Here is a 27244-nt window from a genome sequence, read left to right as displayed (position 1 = left end):
AGAAGGAGAAGTTTTCTACGACTAATTAATTTTAGGAGAATTTTTTAAATACTTGTAAAGAAGAATAGAAATGTATGAAGTGCTAAAATTGCACGCTTTTGAATTTATGCTGTTTTCAGTAGTGAAGATTCGCGGTTAAGTGTACCTATATCGGTTATTTTGCGAACGCACGACAGTCAAGTCCTTTTACAATCTTCTGCATTTAATCGTCAAGAAGAACGCATCTCCTAATTTGCTAACCGGCTTGTCGAATACCGAGTTTTTGTTAATTATTCTCGCGTCCCCGTCGAATCGATGATTACATCGAATTCCGCGAATTCGCGCAAATACGCCAGGGATCGACACGACGAGTAATTACGAGCGCGAATAAACGCGAGAGAAGTCGGCGTCGCTTATAATTAAACGCATTCCTCTCTTTTTTTGGTTCTCTTTCATAGCGAGATAAAATTTGCAAGAACTCTGGTATCACTGTAGTACGTTTGCATTCACATTTCGCATTCACGCGCGCAATTTCGATACGATACCGAACGCTATTTCGGCTGATTTGCACGAGCGATAAACGAGCGCGTTTATATCTATCGTAAAATAAGCGGCGGTTCTATTTACCGAATGCTGAAATATGATGCTTTTAATGAAATTATTCAGCAATTGAAAAACCAAGCGATCACCGGATAGACGCGTGCAGTTCGGAGTTACCGTGCTCCAATTTTCTACGAGCGCTCTTGAGTGACATCCTTTTACAATTATTATTATTCCAATTTGTATCATTAGTTAACGCCTGAAAAACTCATTTGGAAAACGCTATTTTTTTTTTGCATGCGCAAGGTACTATTATTTTACAATTATTTTCGAGCAGTTATAAAGCAATTATATATTTCTTTCTTCAATATTTCTCTCTCCCGAATATTTTCCTGAAAATATTCTATCATTCAACGTTCGATACATTTACATGTACGTGGTGCAACGTGTCGAATTCGCGCGAGACTTTCGCAGCGATGCGAGAATCGGGCATTAAAAACGCTCGATACCGACGTCGAATTTTGGCACGCTGAAAGATACGCGAACGCGAGGGATTAACCGATCGACCGGTGGAGCTATCAGAATCGGTGATACGAAAAGCCGGGGATCTCCATCAAACTGATAACGCATATTCGCGTAATGCGTCGACGTGTATCGTGGGGCTGGCAGGAACGCGAGGGAGGACATATGAGAAGGGCGGGAGAGGGAGCGGGGGCGGGATGTGAAAGGCTCGGAGATGGGTGCTGCAAGGTAAACGATATTTACGTGGCTGGAAGATCGATAGCAATTTAGCCACCCTTCGCCGTTCCGAACGAACACTTCCCGGCGGCGACGGTGGTGGTGCACAGCCGCATCATCCCCCGTTCTCTCCCTTGCTCACCCGTCGTTACGCAGGTACGTCCACCATCACCGCTGCTACGCTTCCTTCCTCTTGCCAGCCTTCCACCTTCGTCCGTCTTCCTCCCAGTATCCTCCGCAACGTGGCCTAGTCAGTACTCATCCATATACATCGAGAAAATTAATATCTGGGCTTCGTCGGGTTCGTTCGCGCGCGCTGTGAATAAACCCGGTTGCGCCACCCGGGTTTCCAACTCACCCCCATCTAAAGCATCCTTCGTTCTTCCCTTTCGCCCCTTTCTCGCGCTGGCAGCGATCAACGTCGCGCAGCTTCCTCTCCCCGTACCGCCGCTTTTTTTCCCCACGCGTGAATGGCTCTTATTCCCGATTGTAGTAACGTCGTTTAGCGCCAGCTTCGCTTAAATAAATTTCTTTGTTATTTTTGCATGCCATAGAATAGCGATGTTGCGGGAAATTTTTTTTTTATACGGCGTAACGTTACACATGGCTATCTTTCTCGGAATTTAAACGTAACTCGAGTTAATCATGCGGATTGCTCCGAGCGTGGCGTATTGCACGTTAACTGCGAAATGTATTCATAATGAGAATACTTTGATACAAGCAACACCGAGTTCTGGGTTAATGTTAATAATAGCGCCGAGAGAATTGCAATTTTTCCTTTGTTGCCATTTTCTCCCGAAAGATCCTGCGCAACCGACATTTTCTATTACCACGTAATCCTTTCTTTATTACTTGCAGAAAGCTTAATACTCTCGTTCTTCGAAGATAAATGTATCGCTACGATGATTAATACGTGTCCGAACAAAAATTCAATTCGAAACTGTAATGTGAGTATACGATACGTTTCACGTATGTAGCTATACACCATGTTTCTATTGTATTCCGTAAAAATTATATTGACATACTACGTGTTTATTTTCTGAATTACGTTTTAACATTATTCGAAAGTATAAGAACATGCATCAGTATTTCGTTAAAAAAATTACGCGTGTTTTCAATTTTCAGCGCGGATTTTTGAAGTAAAAAAAAAAAAAAAAAATTCAAACATTTTTTTCAATTCGCGTAGGTGATATTTTCAAGAGAAATACGCGAGACTTTTAATGCAATAATTTCGATATCCGATCTTTCGCCATGTCGTGTATTTTTCACAAGCATGGGTAACTATCACCCTTATTCGTCATTCTGCCGCACGTCGACGTTGTAACCAGGGGTAACGTCCGGCGTAGCCGCGCGCACGCCGCTTATATTTACATATTTAACTAACCCAACGGCGCGAGCATTAACGCAAACACAGACGGATAATCCGGAATATATTAATCCGTGGCGGACGCATACCATCGCTTTGAATTAACGTGAATATTCCTGTGTAAGCCCCCGCACGCGCAGCAACGTCGAATCGGACGAGTGCACCACCTCGCATGCATATTACAGGTATGTTAATGCGCTTTCTCTCCCTCTCTCTCTCTCTCTCTCTCTCTCTCTCTCTCTCTCTCTGTCTGTCATCTCCCTCAGCCTCGTGGCATAGCCATTCCCGCGATGCAGTCGGATGCGCAGTTTAACGACGTAAGTGGAGAACGAGGGAGAGCGGAAACGATGAAGCGCGCGACACGACTACGTACGTGCTATCGGGATGTCCTTCTTGTCTCCCTTCGAGCGAGTTAATCTGTCTCTCGGGGGGAATGAAATACACCGGGAACGAATCGTATTAATGCAGGGACAAACAAGTGGTGCTTTGAATGCGATAAGTGCAGCCCATACACGAAAAGAACGATTTTGTTGAAGTATATCTAAAAATTTAACTAGATATAGATCTGCTAATAATTTTGTTTGGAGCATCATAATAATTATGATGGACATGTAAACTTGTTGTTAGAACTTATTAAAACTTTTTGTCATGAACGTTTAGTATTCTACATAATTATTTTGGTGATCGAACGAAATTATTTTCAGATCTATATCAAGCTAGATTTTTCGATTTACTTTAGCAAACACCATTCCTTCGGTGTATTGATTGTATTCGTATAACGCTACCCTTTATTTTTATATTTCGGGTATACATTTCTGAGAAAAATAATATTTCGTCTATATAAGAATTGATTTATCTTTTTAGCTTAACAACAAATAAACAATTACGTGTGATATTATGACAACGTCGCTTGGTTATTATGTAATGTTATAACACTATTATACCGGAGTTAATGTGTGTCAATATTATTATTGACGTGTACAAAATATATCCATCGGTATAAAGCCTGAATCTGGTCGGTTTTAGCAGAAAACGATATTTGCCCGCCACACCAACTATTGTTATCAGTGTTCTATTGACTACCAACGTCAATTGACTGATTCGAGAGAATGCGATTTTGTGTTATTATTGAGGCTTATTAGGATATATATTGGTAGCCTCTGAACAATGTTACTCGTGCGGATCAATGTCTGCGTTGTCTATCGATATTCGCAATATATATTTTCCGCGAGTCTCGAGATGTGTAAGTCCGATGATGAGAGAACAGGTCGAAAACCACGGACGAGACGGAGCTTCCGTAAGCCGCTTTCGTCCGTGTCCTCGAGGGGATTTAAGTCCCGACTCGTGCAGATCAAATTGTCGTCAAATATTTACGAGTAAGGAGCCATTCGTCGTATGCAGCGCTTCGAATGTGTCGTCGTAACGTTGCCGCACTTGTCACGTCGCGTCAGTACGAATCGACGCAGATGAAGACGTCGCGACGCGCCGCGCCGCGTCGACGACGACGCCGTACTCTTTTTTTGCGCTGTCACGCGCTCGCCGAATGCGCTCTTTGAATTTTAATACATCGTAAAATCGTGGTGATTCCTAACCGGGTTAATTCTCAATCCCTCATCGAATCGAGTATGAGCGCGTATTTTTTTTATCGATCTCGATTTTACCATCGTTTTTGAAGGAAATGTTTTTTTTTAGATCGAAGTATTGCTCGTCTTTTACCTCGTTTCGTATTCTTCATAGCGAATGAAGTATAAAAACGTTCATATAAAATTTTGTTAAAGATCTACGCACGTTTCATCGGTTATATTTTGATAGAAGAGAAATTTTTGCATCTCTATCTTTTTTTAGATTTTGTGAATTTTCTTTTATAGATCATATCGATTAAAAATCTAAACTAAAATTGATGTTGTTTTGATCGGAATGTAATTAACTTTGAAGTAAATGCACTTAATGAAAGTAGCTGATACTCTAAAATGCACAAAGTTTGGCGCATAGCCGTACTTCCTGTTGTATCATGGAAATCATCCGGAGTCTTGAGAGATCTTCACTCGCCTGCGAGATCTTTCAAGTGTGCTCCAGCATTGTTACCGTGTAGTAGCGAGATATGTGAAAGATATGCAAGCTACGCTGCTCTTATGCCGCTGAGAAATTCTCGTTTAACTCGTAACGGGTAATAATTTTGTCGCCCGTTGATAGTAGAATAACAATACAATCAACGATCAATGAGTGTCTTAAATTTAGATATGCAATGCACGTTTAACGATTATTTCGAAATGGTAATTTCTTCAGACGTTTTTAAGTCGCTACTTTTAGAAATACATGTCATGAAAGTAGAGTCGAGAAATAGAATAATTTTATTGACACATGAATGTCTCTCCTAATTTGCTTTCTTCAGATAATTCTCGAAAAAATCGGTGACTATAATTTTCTGAGTAACTGTACAGAAACGCGCCGCAACTCGTTTATAGAAAGTTATTTTTGTGGTACGCACTTTTAGCGCGCGAAGAATCTCGTTCGTTTGTCAACGCCGGTCACCTGTCAACCTCAAAATTGCGTAAGGTTGGCATTCGAGACGAATCGAAATCAGCGTCGAAAGAGATTTTACATGAATAGTCAGTTATGTTCTCTGAGTCATGTATCTTTATTTTTGAATTCCACGTTGTTGTATTACAAATATAGATGATCTTAGAATTAGAGTTAACGAAGTTGAAATAGAAATATTCACTATAAATATATCATCAATTAAAAAATATTTATATTCACCTTGAATGAATAGGCATCATACAATATATGGAATATATATTCGATACATTGCCTATTTAATCAGGATAAATATAAACAATCTTTGCACTGATGAATACATTCAAAATTTTTATTCGATATCGACAAGCCTATTCAAAATGTGTATAGCATGTTGAAAGACTTCGTACATTTGTTATTGCGTCAATCGAATAAGCTTTATCTTTCAATATTCTCAGATAAACGTGAAGTTACATCTGATAAAAAATTATTCCGTTGATTAATGAGTTATAATTAATCAGTTAATAATTATAATAAATTGTTAATTTTATTTTGCATTTAGATCCATTAGATTCATAAGAAAAATTAATTAGCTTTATTTATGATATAAGTTTCTACATATAATGCGAGACATAATGATATTAACGTTTAATATTTCACTTTCGTGTTTCAGGAAATGGGAACTTAGAGTTGTTTGATAGTGAGAGCGGGCCGGACCTCACGCTATCACCTCAAACCTTCACGTCAACGGCGGAGGCCTTCATCAATGACAATAGCGACAGTCTCGGGGTTCCAGGAGACAACGATACCGGTAAGTCATCTCTATTCAATTAAATCAAACGATCTTTATTCGAAATGAAAAAAAATCGCAATCTTTTAATACAGAGAGAGGAAATGAATTCTCGTCGAAAATTACAACTTCCATAATTGATAAATAGTAGAAAGAGATTTATAATATATTATTAGGTAGACGCAAGAAGTCGTGCATAAATGCCAAAAATGATGTATTTTTTCATTTAGTTTAATTCAGACGATAACAACAGAGTTTCGTAGCGCGCGTATCGTGTAATGTTACAATCGAAATGCTTAATTTCTCAATTTCGACTTAGGCTAAGACGATGAATCACAGGATAACTACGACAATGGAATTCGCATGACAATGATTTTAACGCGCGACTTCCCGTAATTCGATTTAATTCAATCTGCGAGAGTGCAAAACGTCGATGGGGCGCCGAGTCGTTAAGCGCCGGAACATGGGACAATGCATTAACGTAATTGTTGCTCTCCTCGTCAGCGGCACGTAGGAACAGCGGTTATAACTAGTTCGAACAAGTCAGAGGGGGAGGAAAAGCCGTTGTCGCGCGTGTGCCGCGACACATAATGCCTATTGTTTCCGACAAGTATAAGGGGCCACCGTCGGGACAGTCGTGCACAAGTGCAACGCGCACGCTTTGTTTCTTGGAGAAATGTTGAGGGACAATCAGGACCAGTCGGTGGATATAGCAGTAATTTCAATTATTATTACATTCCCTCGAGCGAAGATAGCTATTAATTCCAAGAAGAATACGATATTTTTTTATATTACAATATTTATTGAAGGAAATATCACATCGATTGGAACATAAAATGATATATTCAGGTGTATTAACACAAAATTTATTTACTTAATAACAGCTTTACTACATTAATCATCCTAGTTTTAACGCAATGTTAATGCAATGTTTTTAAGCTTCTGGCAAAATGTCTAAATCCCTCTGGCTCTACAAAATGTATTATACATTCGACCTTTGATATTATTTTCTAAATAGCAGCTTTCAACAAACTTGTGTATGATGAATCATATATTCTATTTATAAAACACGATGCAAAACATCGTGCAGCTTGCGGTTCTTAGTGACGTCATTAACATTAGAGTGTATCTCCCGCATAAACTCTAACGAATCTGATCAGGTTGAGCCAAAAAATCGTAATCGTAAATATATGTTTCGCACAAATTGTTCCAAGATTTTTATTACTTTTATATGTACAGAGAAGATGTCGTTAATTAGGTATATGCGAAGAATATCGTTTGGCGTATACGTTCCGTCGCAAGTTTTGCCACAAGAATGAATATTGCCACATCGTAGTATCGATATTGTGAATCAGTAGACTAGTATCATTCAGTTCGTCTCGTCGAATGGGATTTCGCGAGCCAAAAACGTACTGGTCATGAAACACGAGCCAATAATCATACACGTCATCGCGGTGCTCGCACATTTCTACAAGACACGTTTTACCTTCGCTATTATCGAAATTGACACACTCCTTATCTGAATCGCAAATGAAACAATTTTCATCAACAAAAATATTGAACATTTAAAAGTGATTTCTTAGATAATTTAAAATCGCAAAAATTTTATCTACTGCCTCTTTACAAATTTCTTTGAATTCTACAATTTTACTGAGTTAAAAAAAGTAAATCTAAAAGTATAGGATGCTCAAACTAGTTGCTAAAATATAAAAACTTTTTGCGGTATTGCTCTTCATGTTTAAATTTCCTACATAAATATTTTGATGGTCCAATAAAATTATTTTTAGATCTATATTTACTTTAATTTTTAAATATTTCTTCAAAATTATTCTTTCTGTATAAATATGTATTTTGGTGCAACGAAGTTTTAAATAAAAGTTTTATCACGGATCTACATACTTAAAATTAGCTGAAGAATACGGTTAAATCCATAAATCTCAAAATTGATTCAGAATAGTTATATAACTTTGTATAATGTTCTGATTTAATAAACCTTGCAAAACAACTCGTGTAGTTCGAGCACTTTTCATCTCACTTTACAGCTCGTATTCTCTTATTCCCTATATTTCGCGGCAAGGGAAGCTCTCCTCATCATTCTTTGGTCCTCGTATACGTTGAATGGATTTATTGGAGAGTTGGTTTGCAACGGATGAAACACGCCAAAGAGAATGAGAGAGAGAGGGGGGGGGGGAGGAGGGAAGGAAGGAGGAAGTCGATACCGGATTTTGCCGCCAAACTCCAAACGAGCGGTCGGCGCGGCCCCTCTTTGTGGAACATGCGTGTAGGGCGACACATAACTTTCGCGCGAGTGTAAGTTCGTTAGAACAATTTCGCAGCGAATGGTTGTACCAATGCGATGCGACACGATGCCGCCGGCCGCAGAGCTTCCGAAAGCGGAAGGCCGCACGGCTCGCCTATGAATAAATCTCATCGCGGGGCAAGACGATATTTGCATATATCATCCGGCAAAAGATACGTTCCAAGTATCGTTTGTACAACTAGTGCGATATAAGAAAACAATTTACTCTTTATCTCTGGGAAAATAAATAGCAGCGCAATATCCTGGATACGTCTCTTCCACAATACAAGGATCAAGTTTGATATTTGATATAAAACGAGCACGCTGGATATTTCTATCGTAATAGTAAAGAATGAAAACCGGGGAACGCGGTTTCCATTCGCCAGGCGAAGTTTTATCCAGTTTTCGTAATGCTTGAAATATCAACCCTGCTTTACAATAATAGTCGTATTTTCGCTATCGTGTTTTCGATTCCATGCATCTGTTCAGAAAGGTATGCCACAGTTTTTACATTAGTAATCTGAGCGACACATATGATTTATGTCAGATTATATGCGTACGGATCATATTCGTATTAGGAGGAGGAGGGGGGAAAGGGAGGGGAGGGGAGGGGAGGGACGTTGGTAAATGTAAATTTTGCGAGGACAGTTTCGTTTTTGTGCTCTTCGTTGCGAGAGCAATCCGATACACCCTGATTGCAGATCGCGTAAACGAATGGAATGAGCTGAACGGTCGGATAATTCGCGATAGCTCCCGTTGTTCTTGAAACGGTACCGTGAACTGGGTCGTAAGAAGGCAAGAGCGCAATCGCAGTCGGACGTGATGTAGTTTACTTTGGCGCACCGGTAGCATTCGTGATTCCGTCTCGAGTCTCAAGATGTATGTCGTTGCCTTCTATGTCGGTGCGCTATGTGATAGCTAACGTTAATTTGACTCGTTTCAACCTGATCAATTCGCTACGTTTTGAAATTTTAGATTGCCGCATTTTTCTTGCGAGAAATTGTACTCGGCTTAAGCAACATATTCCACCGTAAGCGCAAGAAAGAAATGAGAGAAATTTCTCTAATAGGATAAAATAATTACTGCAGGGAGTGTAAAAGGGAGTGACAAAAATGCAAGTGTTTTAAATTATTTTACATAAAATATATCAAATACGATATTCACGGTCATGCTTAAAATTCTTACTATGTTTGAAAAATATATATATATTTTGTATTTTTATTTTTTAGTAGATAGGACAAAGTTTTTATATGTTGTAGTTTATTTATATAAAAATAGTAAATAATACTTGATAACTGAAGTTTTTAATAAGTACCGCATATACCGGAGTTACCTCATTAAATATGTATCAGACATTTTTTTTCTCTTTACGTTTATCATTTTTATAATATATTATTTTCAATTATTTATCATGTGGATCATAATCCTTTGCTCGTTATTGAAAGGATTCTTTTTCGGGTTGACATTCTTTAAATTGATTTTTGAAACTGCACGTTTTCCCTACGTAATTGCATAAGCTTCAATCTTTACCTATCTCTCGAGGATAGGACATCAATTATCGGTGATCATAAACGATAGATATAGTCTAGCCATCATCAGTAGTCACTGCATATTGTATTTATGACTTGCGATTAATGCGATATCAATATGTCCGAGTCATAATGAAGATGCGACATGCGCTGATTAATTAACTACGACAATAAAAGATGGTATTCTATATAGGAATCTGGAATTTGTTAAATTATTTATCGAGAGATATGATAAATGCCTGTCGGAAAATAGCCATCTCACTCACTTGTGACTGATATACTCTGATTATAGTTTCATCCGTGAAATATTTGCATCAATTGCTACATTATTGTAATAACATCATGATGCGTTTAATACTTGATCCTCCTCAAGCATGTAATATATGTATTGTATATATTATTAAACTACTAATATGACGTATATCGTTATTGACGAACTAATAACAATAACGTTGAATTTTATTTTCAAGTTTATAATGTAAATTCATTGACCAGCTTTTATATATGCATATCGAAAGAAATGTCAATTCATCGCATTATTTCCTGATGATTGCAATACTTCATCATTCTTAGCGCTATTAAAACGAGAAATGTTTTCTCTCAGAGTTTCTAGCTCTGAAATAATTCAAGTTTTTACGATGATAGATTAGACTTTCCTTCGCGGTGATGAATTCTGAAATTCGCTAATCTTTTTAGAAGAAGGTCGGGTACATTTTATGCATAATAATCTTTGTCTTTTTTCTTTGTCACGTGAACGTAGCGTTTGCGCGCTGATTTTGTAGCATGAAAAGACGTGAAGTGAAAAAGAATTTTATATGTAGCTACATTTTTCATTTCTCGTTTTCTTCAAATTAAAACTAAGTGAAACTCTAGTTTAAGATATTTTTTAAAGCTTTGGATTATTTTATTCATTATTCAGTTAATAGGAGAATATGCAGGAAGAGGAGAGAGAAAAGAGGGAGAGGGTGAGAGAAGTTGGCAACCATGACAGTGTGGCACAACGGCGATCGATATAACGCCATTGGCACTCTCTAAATAACACTGATCGAGATTCGTCGATGCAATTGCAAAAATCCACAGCCCGCGGTCGTCCTAATGCCATTGGCCGAGGCAAAGAGATATCGAAACAGATCCGTCAGTGGAGGAAACTCGTCCTCGGATTTCTTCGTCCGCTCTTATCCTTTCTCACCCTCGTCCTCCTTCTCCTCTTTCTCGCTTTTCATCCTCCGTTGGAGGGAATTCACTTCGTCGGGTAGTCCTCTGAGATTCCAATGCGCTCTCAAACACGCTGAGATTACGTCGGAGCTTATGGATTCCTTATCCAATCTTTCGATCAGTACTCGAACTCGGCGTCTTATGCTCTTAGAATCGCGCGGCGTAGGAGAGAATTCATTCGCGAGAAACTTGATTTTATGTGTCAAATGATGCTAAATTGTCCCGAGTCGGACGAACAACGACATTCTTAATGGAAAAAGAGGCTATCTTTCGACGTTGATGTGAAATCGAATTGTTAGTAAATCTTTAACTATTATTAATCATATTTTATTTTACAATAAAATATTATTTTGATGTGGAAAGAGAGAAAATTGGTGATTGTGATGTAATAAAGCAAAATCTATTATTCTCGATTGGAATTAATGTTATACATTTTTTAAAAGTTTAAATAAAGAAATGCGTGACTATGCAAGCAAGGAAAAGCGAATCAGAAACGAAAGAAAAGATATCTACAAAGTCAGGAACACTTTATAAAGTTTAAAACAATGTGTGGAAGATATATAGGGTGCGTCAAAAAAAAATCCGAACAAATTTCAATTTAAATCTTCCGCTATATTGTGCCTCCGCCAGAGGTTGTTGTTGCATTTGAGAAAGCCTGATGCTTCTAGTAAACAATCATATTCTCAAAATGGCCACGAAATCAAGTGTTGAAATCAAGTGCGGAATATAATCGAAGAATCGCGATCATCGAAGGCCTTCGCGCTGGATGCTCAGCAAGGGAAATAATTCGATTCTTTGGATACGATCAACCGTTTATGACGTTGTGACAAAATATACGGCTTTAGAACAGTCCAATAAAGGTTCCAGTATGCCATCGAGGAAGAGTCGCAATCGTTGAAAGGGCCCAAGCGCTGATTTCGGATGACCTAGGGCAATCGTTGCGCGTTCTGATGGATGTAGTGAAGCCATGGATGGAAACTGTGGCGTCCGGAAGGTCATATATTTTTCAGCAGGACGGTGCACCGACTCATACGAGTCATTTGATTCAAAATTGGCTCTCAGACAACGTCGATATGTTTTGGTCCAAGGAATTCTGGCCTCCCAACAGCCCAGATTTAAATCCCTTAGACTACTACATATGGAGCGTAGTTGAAAGGGTCACAAACAAGTCTCGGCATCCCAATGTGACGTCATTAAGAACCGCTATTGAGGCAGCATTCGTCAGCATGGACGGCGCTACATTACAGCGTGCGTGCGAACGTTTCAGAGAATAGAGGCCGTCATTCAAGCTAATGGGAGATATATCGAATAATTGTGCTCTACAGGGATTACCCCAGCAAGTGCCATGTAAAAGGACTTCTTGTAATATTTAATTTTTCATTAAAAACATTTTGTTTAAAGAAATCGTTCGATTTGTCCGGATTTTGGTGACGCTGTAGACGAGTGTATGCATTTACGTAAGTGACATATGTAGGAAAAAATGTAATTTCATATCGAACACTCATATATCGTAAAAAATATCCATTTCTCTCAATCGTGGTATATCGCATATCGGTACTCGGTGCCGGTCGCACGCAATATTAAAATACTCCCCGGAGATGTATGGAGGATATTGATTTTCTAACGAATGGCGTCGACGTATTAACTGCGTTTAAATTGTATTTTCGATATTTCTGGGAGTTATTACCCGGTTATCGGTCTGATGAGAAGGGGTTCGCGAAGACGCGTAAATATTACAGTTTACATAAAAGCGCCAATGGATTACGGTCGCCGTATCTGCCGATATAATCGATCACTATCCTCTCGAAATTTCCGCAATGCGAGAGATAGAGAGGAAGAGAGTGAGTTTATGCCTCCATCGTTCGCCGATCATGCTTTTAACGAACGTTCGTTTGGCGTCATATTTCTTCCTCGGATTCCTTCGATAGTTTAGCTGTACTAATTTACATCGAAATTCATAAAGGCCCAAAGCGGTCTTTTCCGTTTCGCCTATGGTACGTAAACAACGTTGTGAACGCTCGTTTCCGGGACGGGAAGGTCTCTCTTGGAGATCCAGAGGTCGGAGATACCGGATAGCAGGTGGCGGAAGGAAGAGAGGATGTGTGAGAGGACGCAGGATAAGCGATGAAGGATGCTGGATGGCGAGGAGAAAGGTGTGAGAAAGAGAAGGAAAGCTGCGGGTTGTGAGACGACGCGACGGGATGAAAAGCGAGATGAGAGTGAATGTGATGAGAGAGAGAGAGAGAGAGAGAGAGAGAGAGAGAGAGACGGAGAGATAAAGCAGGGACGGCCTGCTACAACCTCGTTGACTCTAATGCCGGGCTATTCAGATCTCACAATGCACTAGTAATACGATTTCGCCGTCGTCCTGTACCGTACTTGCGTGTTCACCAAACACGAGTGGACACGGCTAACGCACTCACTCAAGCAATGCTACGCACGCTCAGACAACACCTTTAAGTCCCACATGCGAAGCATACGATCTCCGGATTCCGTGGATAAAAATTCGAACTTATCGTTCGAGAGAAAATTATTATTTCACGATATTATTTCACGAATAATAACAGACTTTTTAACCCTCTGCCGGCAACTGGGATCTTTAATGATAACCGCCGATATTGATTGTAGAATTTTCGTGGATAAATTTGAATATGTGAAAAAAATTAATAAAATATAATACAATTCAACTTTCGTAATGATTAAAACTCGTTAGTGAAACTTTGACAAGTATATCAGAGTTTTTCTTAGATTTTTATATACTTAATCTGGAGCAATAAAAAATTGTTTTGTTTTTTTTTAAGATTTTTATTGCTGAAGAATGAAAATTCATGTTGCCGGCGGAGGATTAAAAGTATCAATTGATACAAAAATTATATATAACATGTATAATAATTTATACAAAAGAAACATCCATTCGTTAAAATATTGTAGTAGTAGACTAAACAAAAAAATAGGCTTTTAACATTTTGTTTGAAAAGAGAAAAAAATCGAGAAAAAACAAAGGATTTTGAAATTCAGGATTTCAATGTTCTCCTACACTTGATACACGTGCGCGCCTCTGTTGGAGGGTTAATCAAATGTCGAAACGTTCGTCTTTGATCGAGTCGAGACAGGCACGGGCGCGTCTGTGAGTGAAAAGCTCCGCGCTCTTGAGCAGAGACGAACTTAAATTGAAAAGAGGAAGAGGGAGGAAAAGGTTCTTTCTTCCTCTTTCATTCTGCTAACATCACTGGTGAATCGGTGAAGCAGGGGATACTGGAAGACCGAAGGAGAGAGGAAGAAGCCAGAAGCAAGGGTGGAGTTCTTCGCGACATAAAGAGTAAATAGCCGAAGGAACGGTCGGCTCGCCGAAAGAGAGACGGTAAGAGGAAAAGATGAGAGGCTCGCCTTCCAAAGGAAAAGAACCGGTTGCAACCGGGTAAAGAGAAGACGAAGAAGATGCTGGAAGCGGGGGGAGTCGAGGGGTTGTAGTGCATTTTAATAATCGCGACTAAAGCGAACGGCAGCCACCTGACAACGTACAGAGCCGCGCGAATTGCCATTATGTCCGCTTTAGCGAGCTCCGAAAGTGGCTGAGTATTTAAATTAAGTGTCCTTCATCCGGAGGCGCGTGTATATCTTTTTCTTCTTTCTCCTCTCTAAGGACAACGTGGAACATCACGGAAGCGTTTCGCCACGGAAACGTTCTTTGCCACGAACGTGCGCGCGCACGTCTCAACTAACGAAACGCAATTAATCATCGGTAAGTCGGGATTACCGGCCCGAGGCGGCTCCGATCGCGGTGTTTTATTTCTCCGCGTAATTAATTAAAATTTCTTGCAACCTCTCCACCCCGGAACGACTTCTTGTTGCACGACGCTCTCTCTGAATAAATCATTTGATGTCGCGAAGCTACTCGTGAGTAATAATAATATTCCACAAGAATTGTCATTTTTTAATACTCGTTAAACTTCTTGTAGCTATCGATTTTCTTGAATACTTGCACGAGGAAACTTCAGCAGTTTATAAGTTCAAACTAAAAACATTTGTATTGGTAAATAGTTTGGGTTTACGCCACTTCAAATTTCTCGCAGTTTCGATCTTTTTGCCAATCTTCTTGTTAGCAGCTCCTTCTGAGTTTTAATGTTGAAGATGCTAGTCGTTCCTTTACACTTTGAACGAACAATGCTGAATGATTAGAAATCTTGTTAGGAATTTAGTGTCAGAAAGTTTCTCTGAGACTGTGCTGCCCTTGATTGAGCTGCCATTGACTTGCAAAGAGAATGCGAATTATAAAGGAAATATTGAAAGTCTCTAAAATTCATTTAATACCATACCATATATATGTAATATCTCGAAACTTATATAATTGGGTAATTTATAATACTCAATGAAGCGAATCATACTTTGTCTCCGTTGTAATGTGTTCATTGAATTATTTATTTATTGTCGAAGTTTAATATTAACTTAACGTCTTATAAATTATGCTTCATACTTGATCCTAAGTGCTTTTCAAGCGTTATACATCATTAATATAAAAGCTTTTAATGGTTGAATTAAGTATTACGACAAGAAAGTTCACTCGAAGGGAATATCTTTATATTATAACCATTCTTCAAAAGTTTTTCCTCCAAAAGTTTTTTCATATTTCGTTGAAAAGTGGAAAATTTATATATTTTGTTCAATTTGATTAAATAGCTATTTAAATATTATGCATTAACAAAGTTGTATAAGATAAAGATGTAATTATTTTTAGCATCGAAAGTATTAATTATGTTCCTTTTTATTAAAATGTTAATAGTGAATGAAATGTCGTTATTAACGAACTAATTTTATTTAATTGATGTAATATAATCTTTTCTTCCAAAATTAATATATAGATGCTAGTCAATGCTCTTAAAAACGTGTATGTTAATCGTATGTAACAAAGAGAATTATTACTTTAATTTTACTTGTATCAGGGAGGGGGGAGGAAGCTTAATCCAAACTTAATCCAAACTTAATTCAAACTTAATGTCCTCATGAAAAGGACCTCGTCGATTAGGCTGCAAGTGGCAGAACGTGCGTTGTTGAAACCTAGTAAAAATGGTCGAATAAAAATGTCTGGATAGCAATTTGAACCGAACTGAACTGCAGGTAGGTAATTCGCGGCATCGGGGGCAGGTTACCGGATCGAAAGGGGATCGTAACTGTGTGCTCGTTTTGCGAATATATTTTTATGCGCCTAATGCCAGGATCACGAAAACCACTAATGCCATTTCCTCTTACCGAAGTTTAATGTGGAGCTAATTTTTTGTGAAAAGCAGAGAGATGTGAAGGAAATAAGAAATCAATATTAACATTAATAAATTTTAGAGAATTGTTTTCTGCATGTTTCAATTCAACATTATGATTATACTGTTTGACAAAAAAAAAACACTAGAACGAAACTAATCAAAGTGGTAGATTCAATTTGGCGGATGTCAAAACTTGAAAAATGTTCAGATTGTTGCAAAAATTTATGTACCGAGTCTTTCATGATTTTGAATTTGTCAATTTTGACATTGAATTTATATTCAACAATTTAAAAAATCCTTAAGTTTAAATAAATATAACCAAAAGCTATTTAATAAATCATCAATGATCTAATTCATTGTTTTCCTACAATGAACCTCGTATCTATTAGGTGTTGGAATTAATTCGTAGCGTTTTTTAATGAAAGAATGTTATTTATTTCACATGAGCATTAAAAAATACATTAATGAAAGTACTTCCCATCACTTGTAAAACGCTACGAATTAATTCCAACACCTAATATAATCATGGATGTCTTATTAATTATAGTCGATATTAAAAAATTCTTCTAAGAGCTGAAAGTCGTAACAACATATTTAAATTTCATTGTAATAAAACTTCTTTAGCACATCAAATATCGTACATATAATAAGACAAAATACGTGGCTCCTTTTACAACTTCAATTGCAAATTTCTCAAAATTGTGACATGAAAAAACAATAAAAGTGATTAATCTTGTTTCCAATGTTCGAAAAGAAAATAATTTTTTATCGAACGGCTTATTTGTTGTAACTGCTTTATTAAATCTTCCATGTCGCATTGCTTCTATTTTTATTGCTGCAAGGTTGCAAAGTAAGTTCGAAATGAGTCTGCCGGCGTCGATCCACGCGGGAATACCTAATTACGTATTTGCACGCACCATTTCGCTGATGACGAATGCTTCATTCCGCATTGATATGCAGCCGAGAAGTAAATTGATCGAGACAGGTCACGGCAACGGGAGGGAGGGTCATGACTGAAATTCGACCACGGACCATCTCCTCTGTTCCCGGTTTCTCTATGACATCCGCAGTTTCTATTATACGCCCCGATGTTCCCGCATTCGCAACGCGTTCTGCATCGCGGAGGGTGATATACATCACGACTGGTGACAGAGAGAATATGGCGCAATTCAACCGAAACGTATGCGTATTACCATACGTTTTTATTAATCGAGAAGACAGGTTAGCATGATATTACAATATCATTTGCAATCATAGCATTATATGACTTCTTAGGAGCCGACGCTAAAATTTGTGACACATTTACTGATAATTGAGTCTGTAAGATTCATTTAATACATATCAATTAATTGGTTTCAAGAAATTAAAAAATTTATTTTCATACAATAATTTAAATTTGCAAAGGCAACACATGAAGAATATTGTTAAATTCAGGGTCCAATAGATTTGGGTCAGCTCCAGAAGATTAAATATTTGACTAGGCAAGTGTAACGTTAGCTATATATTTTGAGTTTTATATATTCATATTTTATTAGATTAACTGAAAATTAAGTTCATATTTAGTGAAATAATTATGAAAGATTGATAAAGTAGAGAAATGTAGGGAGAGCCAGTATTGTACTATTACGCTTATTGTTGGACTAAATATTCAACGAAAATATAGACTTTTAAAAAGTACCTTCACTCGTTTTGTGATATATCACAAAACTCTTCTGCGTATATTCAGTGAGAGCCGAAACATTTTTCTCCCAACAGAGTCGACTTCTTATTGTACCGTCCTACCATCAATACGCTTCTAGCTGGTGGGTCCATTACAGGCTCTTTTCTCGCGCGTATCCGCCGTCTGTCGTCGCATAATTGCCTCGAATTTCTAAGGAAGGGGCTGCGCATTTCTCCATCCGTTACTTTATTCGGCACACCGCAGTCACAGCCCCGCCTTGTCAATATTATCGCGATTCGTAACGTCGACGTCGACGTCGACGATGTTACGAGCGCCAGCGTCGTTGTAAACGGAGGAGGAGATGGCGAAAAGGCAGAGGAGAAACGATGAAAAGAAGAGGCGACATTACATTCTCCTTTCCCCTTCCGGCGTAGGAAGCAGCAATTTGCTTCGCCGCCGCTTCGCGAAAATCACCTCGGTGAGGTGCTCTAAACGCCGCTTTTCTCCGTGCCGGAGATATCATCCGTTCGGTGCTTCCGAAGTTTCATCGCGGCCAATAGCAGCGAGGAAGAACATTTAGCCCTATAAAGTACTGGGCGCTCTATCGGATACCACGGCGCTAGAAATTGTTCTCGGAATGATGCTCGATATCGCAGCCTCCCGCTCGAATCTCGTTACTGAAGGGATGTTGCGAGCGAGATTAATCGAACCGTGTCGGTGGTTACAATTACAGTAGCTATTCATTATCCGAAGAAGGAAGACACCGCTTTGTGGGAGCCATGTTCATCTGTTTCGCTAGACAATATAAAGCGTCCACAATTTAGAATTTATGCAGAATGCTTTATGCCAGAAATTGCATTTTTTAGAGGATTAATTGTTGTTTAACATTTTGAAGATTAATAGTTAATTCAATTTTAACTGAATGAATAATGGAATCTCATTTTTCAGTTATTAGATGTTAAATGGAATTTTTTTTTAATTTATGATATCGCTCCCTCATAAAAGTGACAATTTATAAAATTAAGTTATTATTTTCCAAAAAAAAGCAAAACACTTTTTTGACTTTATAGAAAATTATGATTGACTAACCAGATATCGATAAACAATATATAATCTTAACACGATCAAATGTTTCTCATTTTCGTTTCACAACTTAAAAATCATCTTTTTGGAATTCTGATGTTTTGACAATTTTTTTATGAAGTTAAATTAATTCACCTTTGAAATAGAATAATGTTTATCCAACTCGTTCATGATAACTCGAATATATTTTTTAGTCGTATCATTTTTAAAGTATTATAAGAAATATAATAATTATATCTAAACTTTTATTTCTTTTTCTAGTAATGTTAAAAAGTCTAAAACTCGACTCTTCATCGCAATAAGCGGGAACGTATTTCGATAGTTTATCTCACAAATCGCACGGCAGATATAAACGAGACACACGTAGACAGGGATAGTTCTTCATTCATATTTTACGCCACACGCGTTTCACGCTTCTTTTTCTCCTGTCGTCCTAAAGTAGCGCAATCTCCGTCTCCCTCGCACGCAATCGCCGTTAACCTTTCAATATTTCCATATCTTTTGCGCACACGTAAGCGATTTTACAGATTTATGGTCCGAATAATCGTTGTGCGTACAGAGTCGGGTCGTCGTTTTCACTCGGGAGAAAGATACTGTCGGCCACATACCACTGATAATACAGAGAACGCCGAATGAGCTGTATGATACGCAAAACGCGTTAGCAACTCGCGGAATTCAAATGAATGAGAGGTAGAACGAAGCTACATTTATCGCCCTGGTGCCATTCGTCAGCAGGAAATATAATCAACATTCATCGATGCAAATTTTGTAAGAATTATTAACATCGAATTATTAATATCGAATTCGTATCAATGAACGATGAAATATTAAATGAACAAGAAAAAGAATAAAGCCGCATTGATCTACTATAAATATGCAAATCTTAGAATCTAGAATAATACAATTAACATTTTTTAACTGTGCAATTTCGATATCGAAGAATACTTCTCAACGTCATTATCGAGTTAATTAAAAATAATTTTGATATTGAAAAGAATTTCGTGCAACCCGCTTCGTTATCCAGTCGGTCGAGAGAAAATTAACTCCGCGGTTGCGTTTAACTCGTAAAATAGCTCTGCGTCTGTTTTGAATTTTCGATTTTACCATCCCGCTTTTCCATCGTCAGACCTTTGTATTCACCTCGATTTAAACATTCCACCGTGCATTACGTATGTATAAGCGGGTAACAGTTAATTTCCAAGTGTAGTCACGGTAGTCGACGACGTATCCTCTCGGCTTTTCGTTCCCTCCGCGTGTTTTTCGAGGAGCGTGGAAGAAGAACGGGACATGGAAGATACAGGATAGTGATTTCGCGACGGCGAGCGCCGCGAGGAAAGCGATAGCTTCTCTCGCAGAAAGGAGAAGGGAAGCTTTTTTCTCGCGCGTCTTCGCTTCCGTGTAATGGATTCAAGTATAAATATGAATTTCCGCGGGAGAGCGCATTTAATTATTCTGCGCGAGCGTGCACCACCGTTCCGTCCGTCTAGCTTTCCTTTTTTTTCCCCCCTCCCCTCCTCCTCGGTCCGCTTTTTCCTTTCTTTATCTTCTTGGTTGCCGCATCCGCGCGCGGACAGCGAGTTAATGAAAACGTCACGAAGATTTGCATAGACAGCACGGCGAGAGAACACACCGCGCTATAATCAATTCCGCGCGATCCGTGTGTGATTCAATTACTCACTCAATTACTTACAGCCCAATTATTCAGCGTCGCCAAAGTTTCCCGTTCGTAGGGGAGATCGCGCGGGACGATCTTTCCAAGAATCTATTCAAACTTGGCTCTCTCTCTCTCTCTCTCTCTCTCTGAGCTTTTTTAAAAATATTCTCTATCTATTACTCGCTTATTTAATGAACATACATCACTTGAAAAAAGATGACGCAAGACCGAGTTCTCCTTATATTTTCTTATTCTATCTCATCCCACCTCGTAACTTCTCTTTTCTGTTTCTTAATAGCCAGAAAGTTTTCTTTCACTTTACCCTTTTACCTTCCGCCTTAAATTGTTTCTTATTATTATGCCTTCTTCTGTTTCATAATTAGCTTGTATTATGACTCCTCTGAATGTATTTTTCCTTATGTTCTGTCAAGAAGGAAGTCTTAGGTTTCAGAATACGAAATGTTACTCCACTTTTATTGTCACTTATTTTTATACAGGATACGAACCACGGCCAATTTTCTTAAACAAATTAACATGAAATTTTTGAAAGGATACTTTGAAGAAAGAATTTTTTGGAAGATTAAATTGAAATCGAGCGTTCTACAACAACTGTATTTTCTATATTTTGCAACATTATTATTAAATATTAATGATAACTTATTTCAATTTATACATAAAGATCGTTCTTCGTCATACTGTGATAATGTTAGCTTAGGATAAAACGCAAGACATAGCTGTTCGCTTTTCTCGTGTTCTATCCTCGTGGAATACACGAAGTTACGTGACACGACGCGACATCTCTTTGTACTCTCGGCCGCTATTATCCCGGGAAAGTACTTTGCCTTCGACATCGCGTCGAAAAACTTTCCGAGAGGATGTTCCTCTTGCGTCGGTGTACGTATTCATCCGTCACTTCGACGTAGCGTATATTTCTCGTCAACCTCTCTGTCATCCGAGCTTCTACGATCTGTCCTACTCGTATTCATGATGCAGGCGAACGCGAATCCATTCTCGTGGCCTTCGCGTTTAGAAAGGACGAATGGTGATTTTTCGGTAGGAACTTAAAAGCTAATAATTCTTTCAGATTCCAAAATCAAAAATATAATCGCGGAAACGATCTTTCCAAATATCTATTCAAACTTAATCTTCTCTTTCTCTCTTCTGTCTAAGTTTTTAAAAATATATTAGAATTGTTTATTCTGTATTTTAACAAATAAAGACGAAGACATGGAATACATGGAAATATAAAAATTACATGAAATAGAAGAAATTATATAAAAATTTTACTTTTTTCAGAAAAATCCATTATTTAATGTAACGGTATGGTAAACAATCCACAAAAGTAAACGTTTATTTTTACAGTTTAAAAAAAGTATATACTTTTTCTTTAAAGAACTTTAAAGAAATTTAATTTTTCCTTCCCGAACAAATTTGTTTTGTAAGGATCTCTCTCGATTTCATGGTTTTCCATATAAATCCATTTCAAGATTCTCGCTTTTCTCCCTTATTTACTCGGTAGACATGGAAGATTCCACGAAGCTAGCGACAATACAATATAGAAGTAGTGATGGAAGAGCGAGACGGCCGTGTAAATGAAGTGATCGATAGGCAAATTCGAGGACTGACGAAGGCTTGTTCGCGCAGAAGACACACGGGAAGTTCGGATGTAGTTTGGTGTACTTTCTTATCCCGTATACACGGTTGCATGTGGAAGCACGTTTTCTCCTCAACTGTCTTTTACACTCAACTGTCATCGGCGTGCGGTACAATAGATTTCGCTTGTCGATGAAAACTTCGCTTTTGCAGACTAAAAAGAAGTATTCGTGGTCTGCGAAAGTAGGGTGGAAGTTGACCGTTAAGGAAACACGAATTGTAATACATTTTCTCAACTCTATTGAGAATTGTGATTTTTCCACCTAGATCCGACGTGAATGATTTATGGCGACCCCGTGTCTTTTCAATCGTACGAAAAAAATTAATTTAAACTATATTTCCTGAAATCTTCGCAGAACTACGCAAATAACGCGCAGAGTGTCGCTCAGATTGTACGTGCGTTCTTTTTTCTATGAAAATTCTTCCGCGATAAAGTGAATTAATAGCTGAAACGTGAGAGCCGCGTAATTCTCCGCGTTGGCTTACTTCCCGAAATTACTCGGCAATAAAGCCACACGCCGGTATGTTGTGTATAAAATGTAGCGTGTGGAACACGGGGCAGTCGAGCGAAAGGATAGAGGAGATACGAAGAAGGACGGAGAGAGAGAGAGAGAGAGAGAGAGAGAGAGAGAGAGAGAAAAAAAAGAGAAGAGTGAAAGAGAGAGAGAGAGAAAAAGAGAGAGACAGTCGACGGAAACGTCGCGCGCGGTTTCGCGCTTGGCTCTGCTCCATAATTTTATTGCTTTATCTCCCGTGTTTGCGGCACAGCGAAAAAAAGGGGTGGGGAAGAGGGTATGAACGGGTGTTTTATTATTTCCCGGCAAGGAATTTCTGCGAACAGGACCGTCGAAACGCGGTCCGCGTGAAATTAGCGTGTCATAAACGTTAGTCGTGCCATGCTCGGTCTTGAACACTTCTGATCAGTATTACTAAAATCAAAGAACAAATTATACAACTAAGTAGCAAAAATAGCAGACAAATTGATATCAGAGGTATCAACAATTGTTATTTCTTTCATTTGCTTACTCTCTTCTGCAAAGTAGTACCAAGGTGCCTATATAGTTAGAAATATGTACTACAATTGCACTAAATCTGCTACAATTGCATCAAGCCTGACAACACGGCTTCTTTTCGAACGACGTATATCTAGACAGATATCCTTGAAGCAAGGAATGAACGTTTTATTCTCTTCTCCGATGAACGTAATAAGATACTTTTATATTGAATATCGATTTCATTGTGCTCGTCGGTAAGTCTTGATAATAAACTGACGTCAAATGTATTAGCGGTATAACGTCAAACATACTACTGACGTCTTTTTATCAATGTAGAGCATGTATTTAGTATGAAAGATAGTTTGGAAAGGCTAAATTTCAATCTTTCTGATGTAGAAAGGATCAGAATAAATTTTCGACACAAGAAAGTTTGTATAAGTGACGTATACTCGCATTATCTTCGAAGTTTGTCAAGAATCTTTAATATCACCAAACAGTCATTCATCACTTTACTTGCGTTTTATGAGTTTTCGGCTGTTTTAAATCTCCCACCAAGATGCAATCGCCAGAAGATCGCTTTGAAGATCCCTCGCTAATTCACGTATCATGCTGGCTGATACACCAGGCAGGCCATTATCCACGCGAACTTTTCCGCACCGTAAGCTCTCGCGTCGATACTCATCTTGACTCATATTGTTAACGTGAAAAGAGTCAACGTGCTTTCGATGACGCGGAGGTGCATCACATCGGACCTTCGACGCGCAAACAGTAACCTGGACAATGGGGAACGGCGTGGCGTAACAACGAGAAACCCGCGAAAGACCGGGACACACTGTGGCATCCTTCCATTGTTGTCCGCGCTCTCGATATCCCCCCAGTCGACGGCAGCAACGGCGGCGGTAGCTGTGCGTGTTGGGTGTTCTTTCGCGGTATATACGACACTTAGAGTCCCCGATGGCACTTCCACCGAACGGCTGACCCGACAATGGACCACTCCACTCCACTCGAGAGAGGGCGAACCATTCCTATGCTAACGGCCTTTCACGCCAAGTGCAGGGGCAGCCACCACCGCCTCCAGAGCGGTGAGCGTCCCTGGCTGGATTCACAGACGCGACACGCATACATGCGCAAAAATATATACGCGATCCCCCACAGATATACGCTATCGCACACAGAGACACAGACAAAACCAGGCTAGTCTTGCGGGCATATATTTACTCTCTTGACTTTCGACGACGCGGGGACCAAGAGGGACGAGCACGAAAAACCATTTCCGGCCTCTGACACCGATGGTACCGGCGGCCAACGGCAGAGCAGCAATCGACAAAGAGCCGATTCCTCACCGATACTCAACCTCGCGGATCGAGTTCCGGCGGCGCTGCGCTTTGCGAGAAAATCCGTTTCCGCATAAAATCACTCTTGTATTTTCGATCCGATATCTGTTCTGTCTCGCGATATTAACAAAGATAAATTAAAATAGCAAATGTGTGCAAACAGGTTGAAGTTGCACTTTTTTATCGACCTCGAGTAGCGAATGCTGGTTCGCGGTTCTCTTTGAAATAGCTTTTTGGGTAATTGCGCTTCCCTTTCGCGATCAATAATCGATGTATTGCGTAAATATTTACGAACATAAATTTGAAACGTTCCAGTTGATTGCACTTTGTGGTTGTACAGCATACAATTCGCAAACGATATCGATCGTTCGCAATCATCGATCTTCGAAAACAGCTCGAACGAATTTTCCAAACTTCGTAATGTTTATTTTGCTAAGAGTTTAATAAAAGTGAAACGTTATTTTCATACTTGTTAGGATGACCTATATTAATTACGTATTACTATATTAAAAAAACATTTTTCGTATCTAGATAATAGATTTGTTTTACTCTAAAAAATGGAAAATTTAATGGAATTTATTGTTTACTTTTTTAATTTAAGATATATTGTCACAAAAGCGTCATCAGGAATTCTCTGAGTATATATTAAAAATTGAAGTTATATTTTAAAAGTATATTGGTAAGTATATTGGTAAAATGCATTTACTTAATTAATATGACATCCAGTCATCATTATTATCGATTATATCTTATGGAAATATACTTCCCCACGATATTTTTGATCAGAGTTTTACATCTCCGACTCTTTCGAATGTGCCAAGATAATTTCTTCAAAGTAAATATTCATGTTTCTCAAAGCTTTATCTTCATCATTATAGATATTTTCTATTGAATTTGCGTTTAGAGATTAGGAAGATTAATCTATTGATTGATGTCATTTTCACATTTGTAAAAATCTCGTAAAAAATATGTCGGAAAGCATGACGACAAGCTATAATTGATACTAATAGTGATTGAACGCCATACTATAAGTAAATACGTTTTAGTGAATGTAATGTACTTTTAAAATATAACTTCAATTTTTTTTTGAATATTTCATTCAGTTTCTTTCAGAGAACGCTCTTGTAACGCTAACTGTATATAAAATGCATTTTTTACATAATTTTTTTGAAGCTATTATATCATGTTATAAAATTATTTCTGTGTGTATATTTTAAAATATTTTATGAGGAAAAGCTATATCTATATATTATAACGTGTTTGGTAACGAGAGAAGAAACAAATTCTGATTAATTTATTTGCTATATGACTACGCAGTTAATGAAGCTAAAGAGCCATAATTTCCGATATGCGGTGAGAAATTATCAGTGCTTTGTGCACGCTTGAAAAGACACCGCCACGTCGCTAATCATCATCGTCGACGTCGTCTAGCAACAAGTGGTAAGCCGTGCGATTGCGCTGTAAAATAGTATATTCATTAAACTCCTTTTATCAACAACCCTCGTATGTCGACGATGATGTCGGGGAAACGATGATAAATTAGACATTAGTTCGTAGCTTCGACATGAGCGCGCAGCGCGCGTCAAGCTCTGTGCGCGTTTCGAGGAAAGTTTCGGGATAGCAACGACGGACGAAGACACTATAAAGCCGCGAACACGGTAGTGAAGTAGAAGTGAAGCGCGTAGTAATAAAGTGGAGTAGTTGTGCCCAAAGTAGTTTCCCTACGGAACCCCTACCATCGGGTGCTCTCAACAACGAAGGAAGCAAGTTTCTGCAGTCTTTACCGCCGGTGTTACACATGACGCTATGAAAGTTCGTTGCTCATCCTCCGTCGTACAATGATAAAACGTATTGTCGTGTCCGGTAGAATTTCCACGGGATTTGTTACACCGTTGTCAAGTGCACCGAAGTACCGGGAAATTCCTACACTCTACAGGACTGCAATTTTCGGAATGCGACGCAATGCCGTATCGCCGCACGCACTGGTACAGTGGACGATGGCGATCACGCGCGTTTCTCCTGTTGGAAAACAATCCAGCTTACAGAGACAATCGTAATCGCGCGCGTTTTGATGAACGCTTTTTGAGCGCTAAAGCTCACTTCGTGGAGCGAAGCTAATTTCGCACCGAGAAATTATTTGCTGAATAACAACTCTTACAAATAATATATACAACATGCATGAGGGTTTAATTGTTCGTTGTAAAATGATTTTCATAATTGTTTTTACTTGCTAAAATTTAAGGGGAGGCAAGTGTCCTCTTCTGCCCTCCTTCCTTGCGTGCATTCATGCTGTTTTACTGTAGTAGAAAAACATTATTTTAACTATATTAATCTTAATGTTCAACTGTGGTTTGTCTTAGTCTTGCATCGCGTTAGTTTTGGTTACATTTGCTTTATCTCGTGATTCATTTCGACCTCATTCTTTCTCGACGCGCGCAAAGCATGTCGAAATTGATGGAAACGATTTATCCCCGCAGCGAGTTTTTCCTCTGATCAAAAAGTGGCCCTCAAGCGAAATTACAGACGGATTTAACGATCGTTTCCTTCAGCTTTGTTATGCTCTGGAATCTCGATCTATATCTGCGTCACCACAAAGTCGCTTTTCGCATTCTCGTCGTCATCGTCTCTCGTTTCTCT

The 27244-nt window shown here is 38.6% G+C and overlaps 1 protein-coding gene and 1 long non-coding RNA gene across 8 annotated transcripts in view; one reads left to right on the top strand and one right to left on the bottom strand.

Moving 5' to 3' along the window:
* The window catches only part of LOC147909275 (uncharacterized), a 308493-nt gene that overhangs the window by 144785 nt on the left and 136464 nt on the right, over positions 1-27244 (bottom strand). The window lies entirely within an intron of this gene.
* The window catches only part of LOC105153914 (Transcriptional-regulating factor 1), a 432031-nt gene that overhangs the window by 274384 nt on the left and 130403 nt on the right, over positions 1-27244 (top strand). For all 7 annotated transcript variants that reach the window (XM_087407003.1, XM_011069054.2, XM_087407002.1 and 4 more), the window contains one exon: positions 5814-5951. In XM_087407003.1, coding sequence (XP_087263129.1) covers positions 5814-5951 — 138 coding nt within the window. The remainder of the gene's footprint in view (positions 1-5813; positions 5952-27244) is intronic.

Source organism: Acromyrmex echinatior, chromosome 6 (genome assembly GCF_024713525.1).
Source record: "Acromyrmex echinatior isolate Ae372 chromosome 6, ASM2471352v2, whole genome shotgun sequence".
NCBI classification, from domain to species: Eukaryota; Metazoa; Arthropoda; class Insecta; order Hymenoptera; family Formicidae; genus Acromyrmex; species Acromyrmex echinatior.
This window is presented reverse-complemented; position numbering and strand designations above follow the sequence as displayed.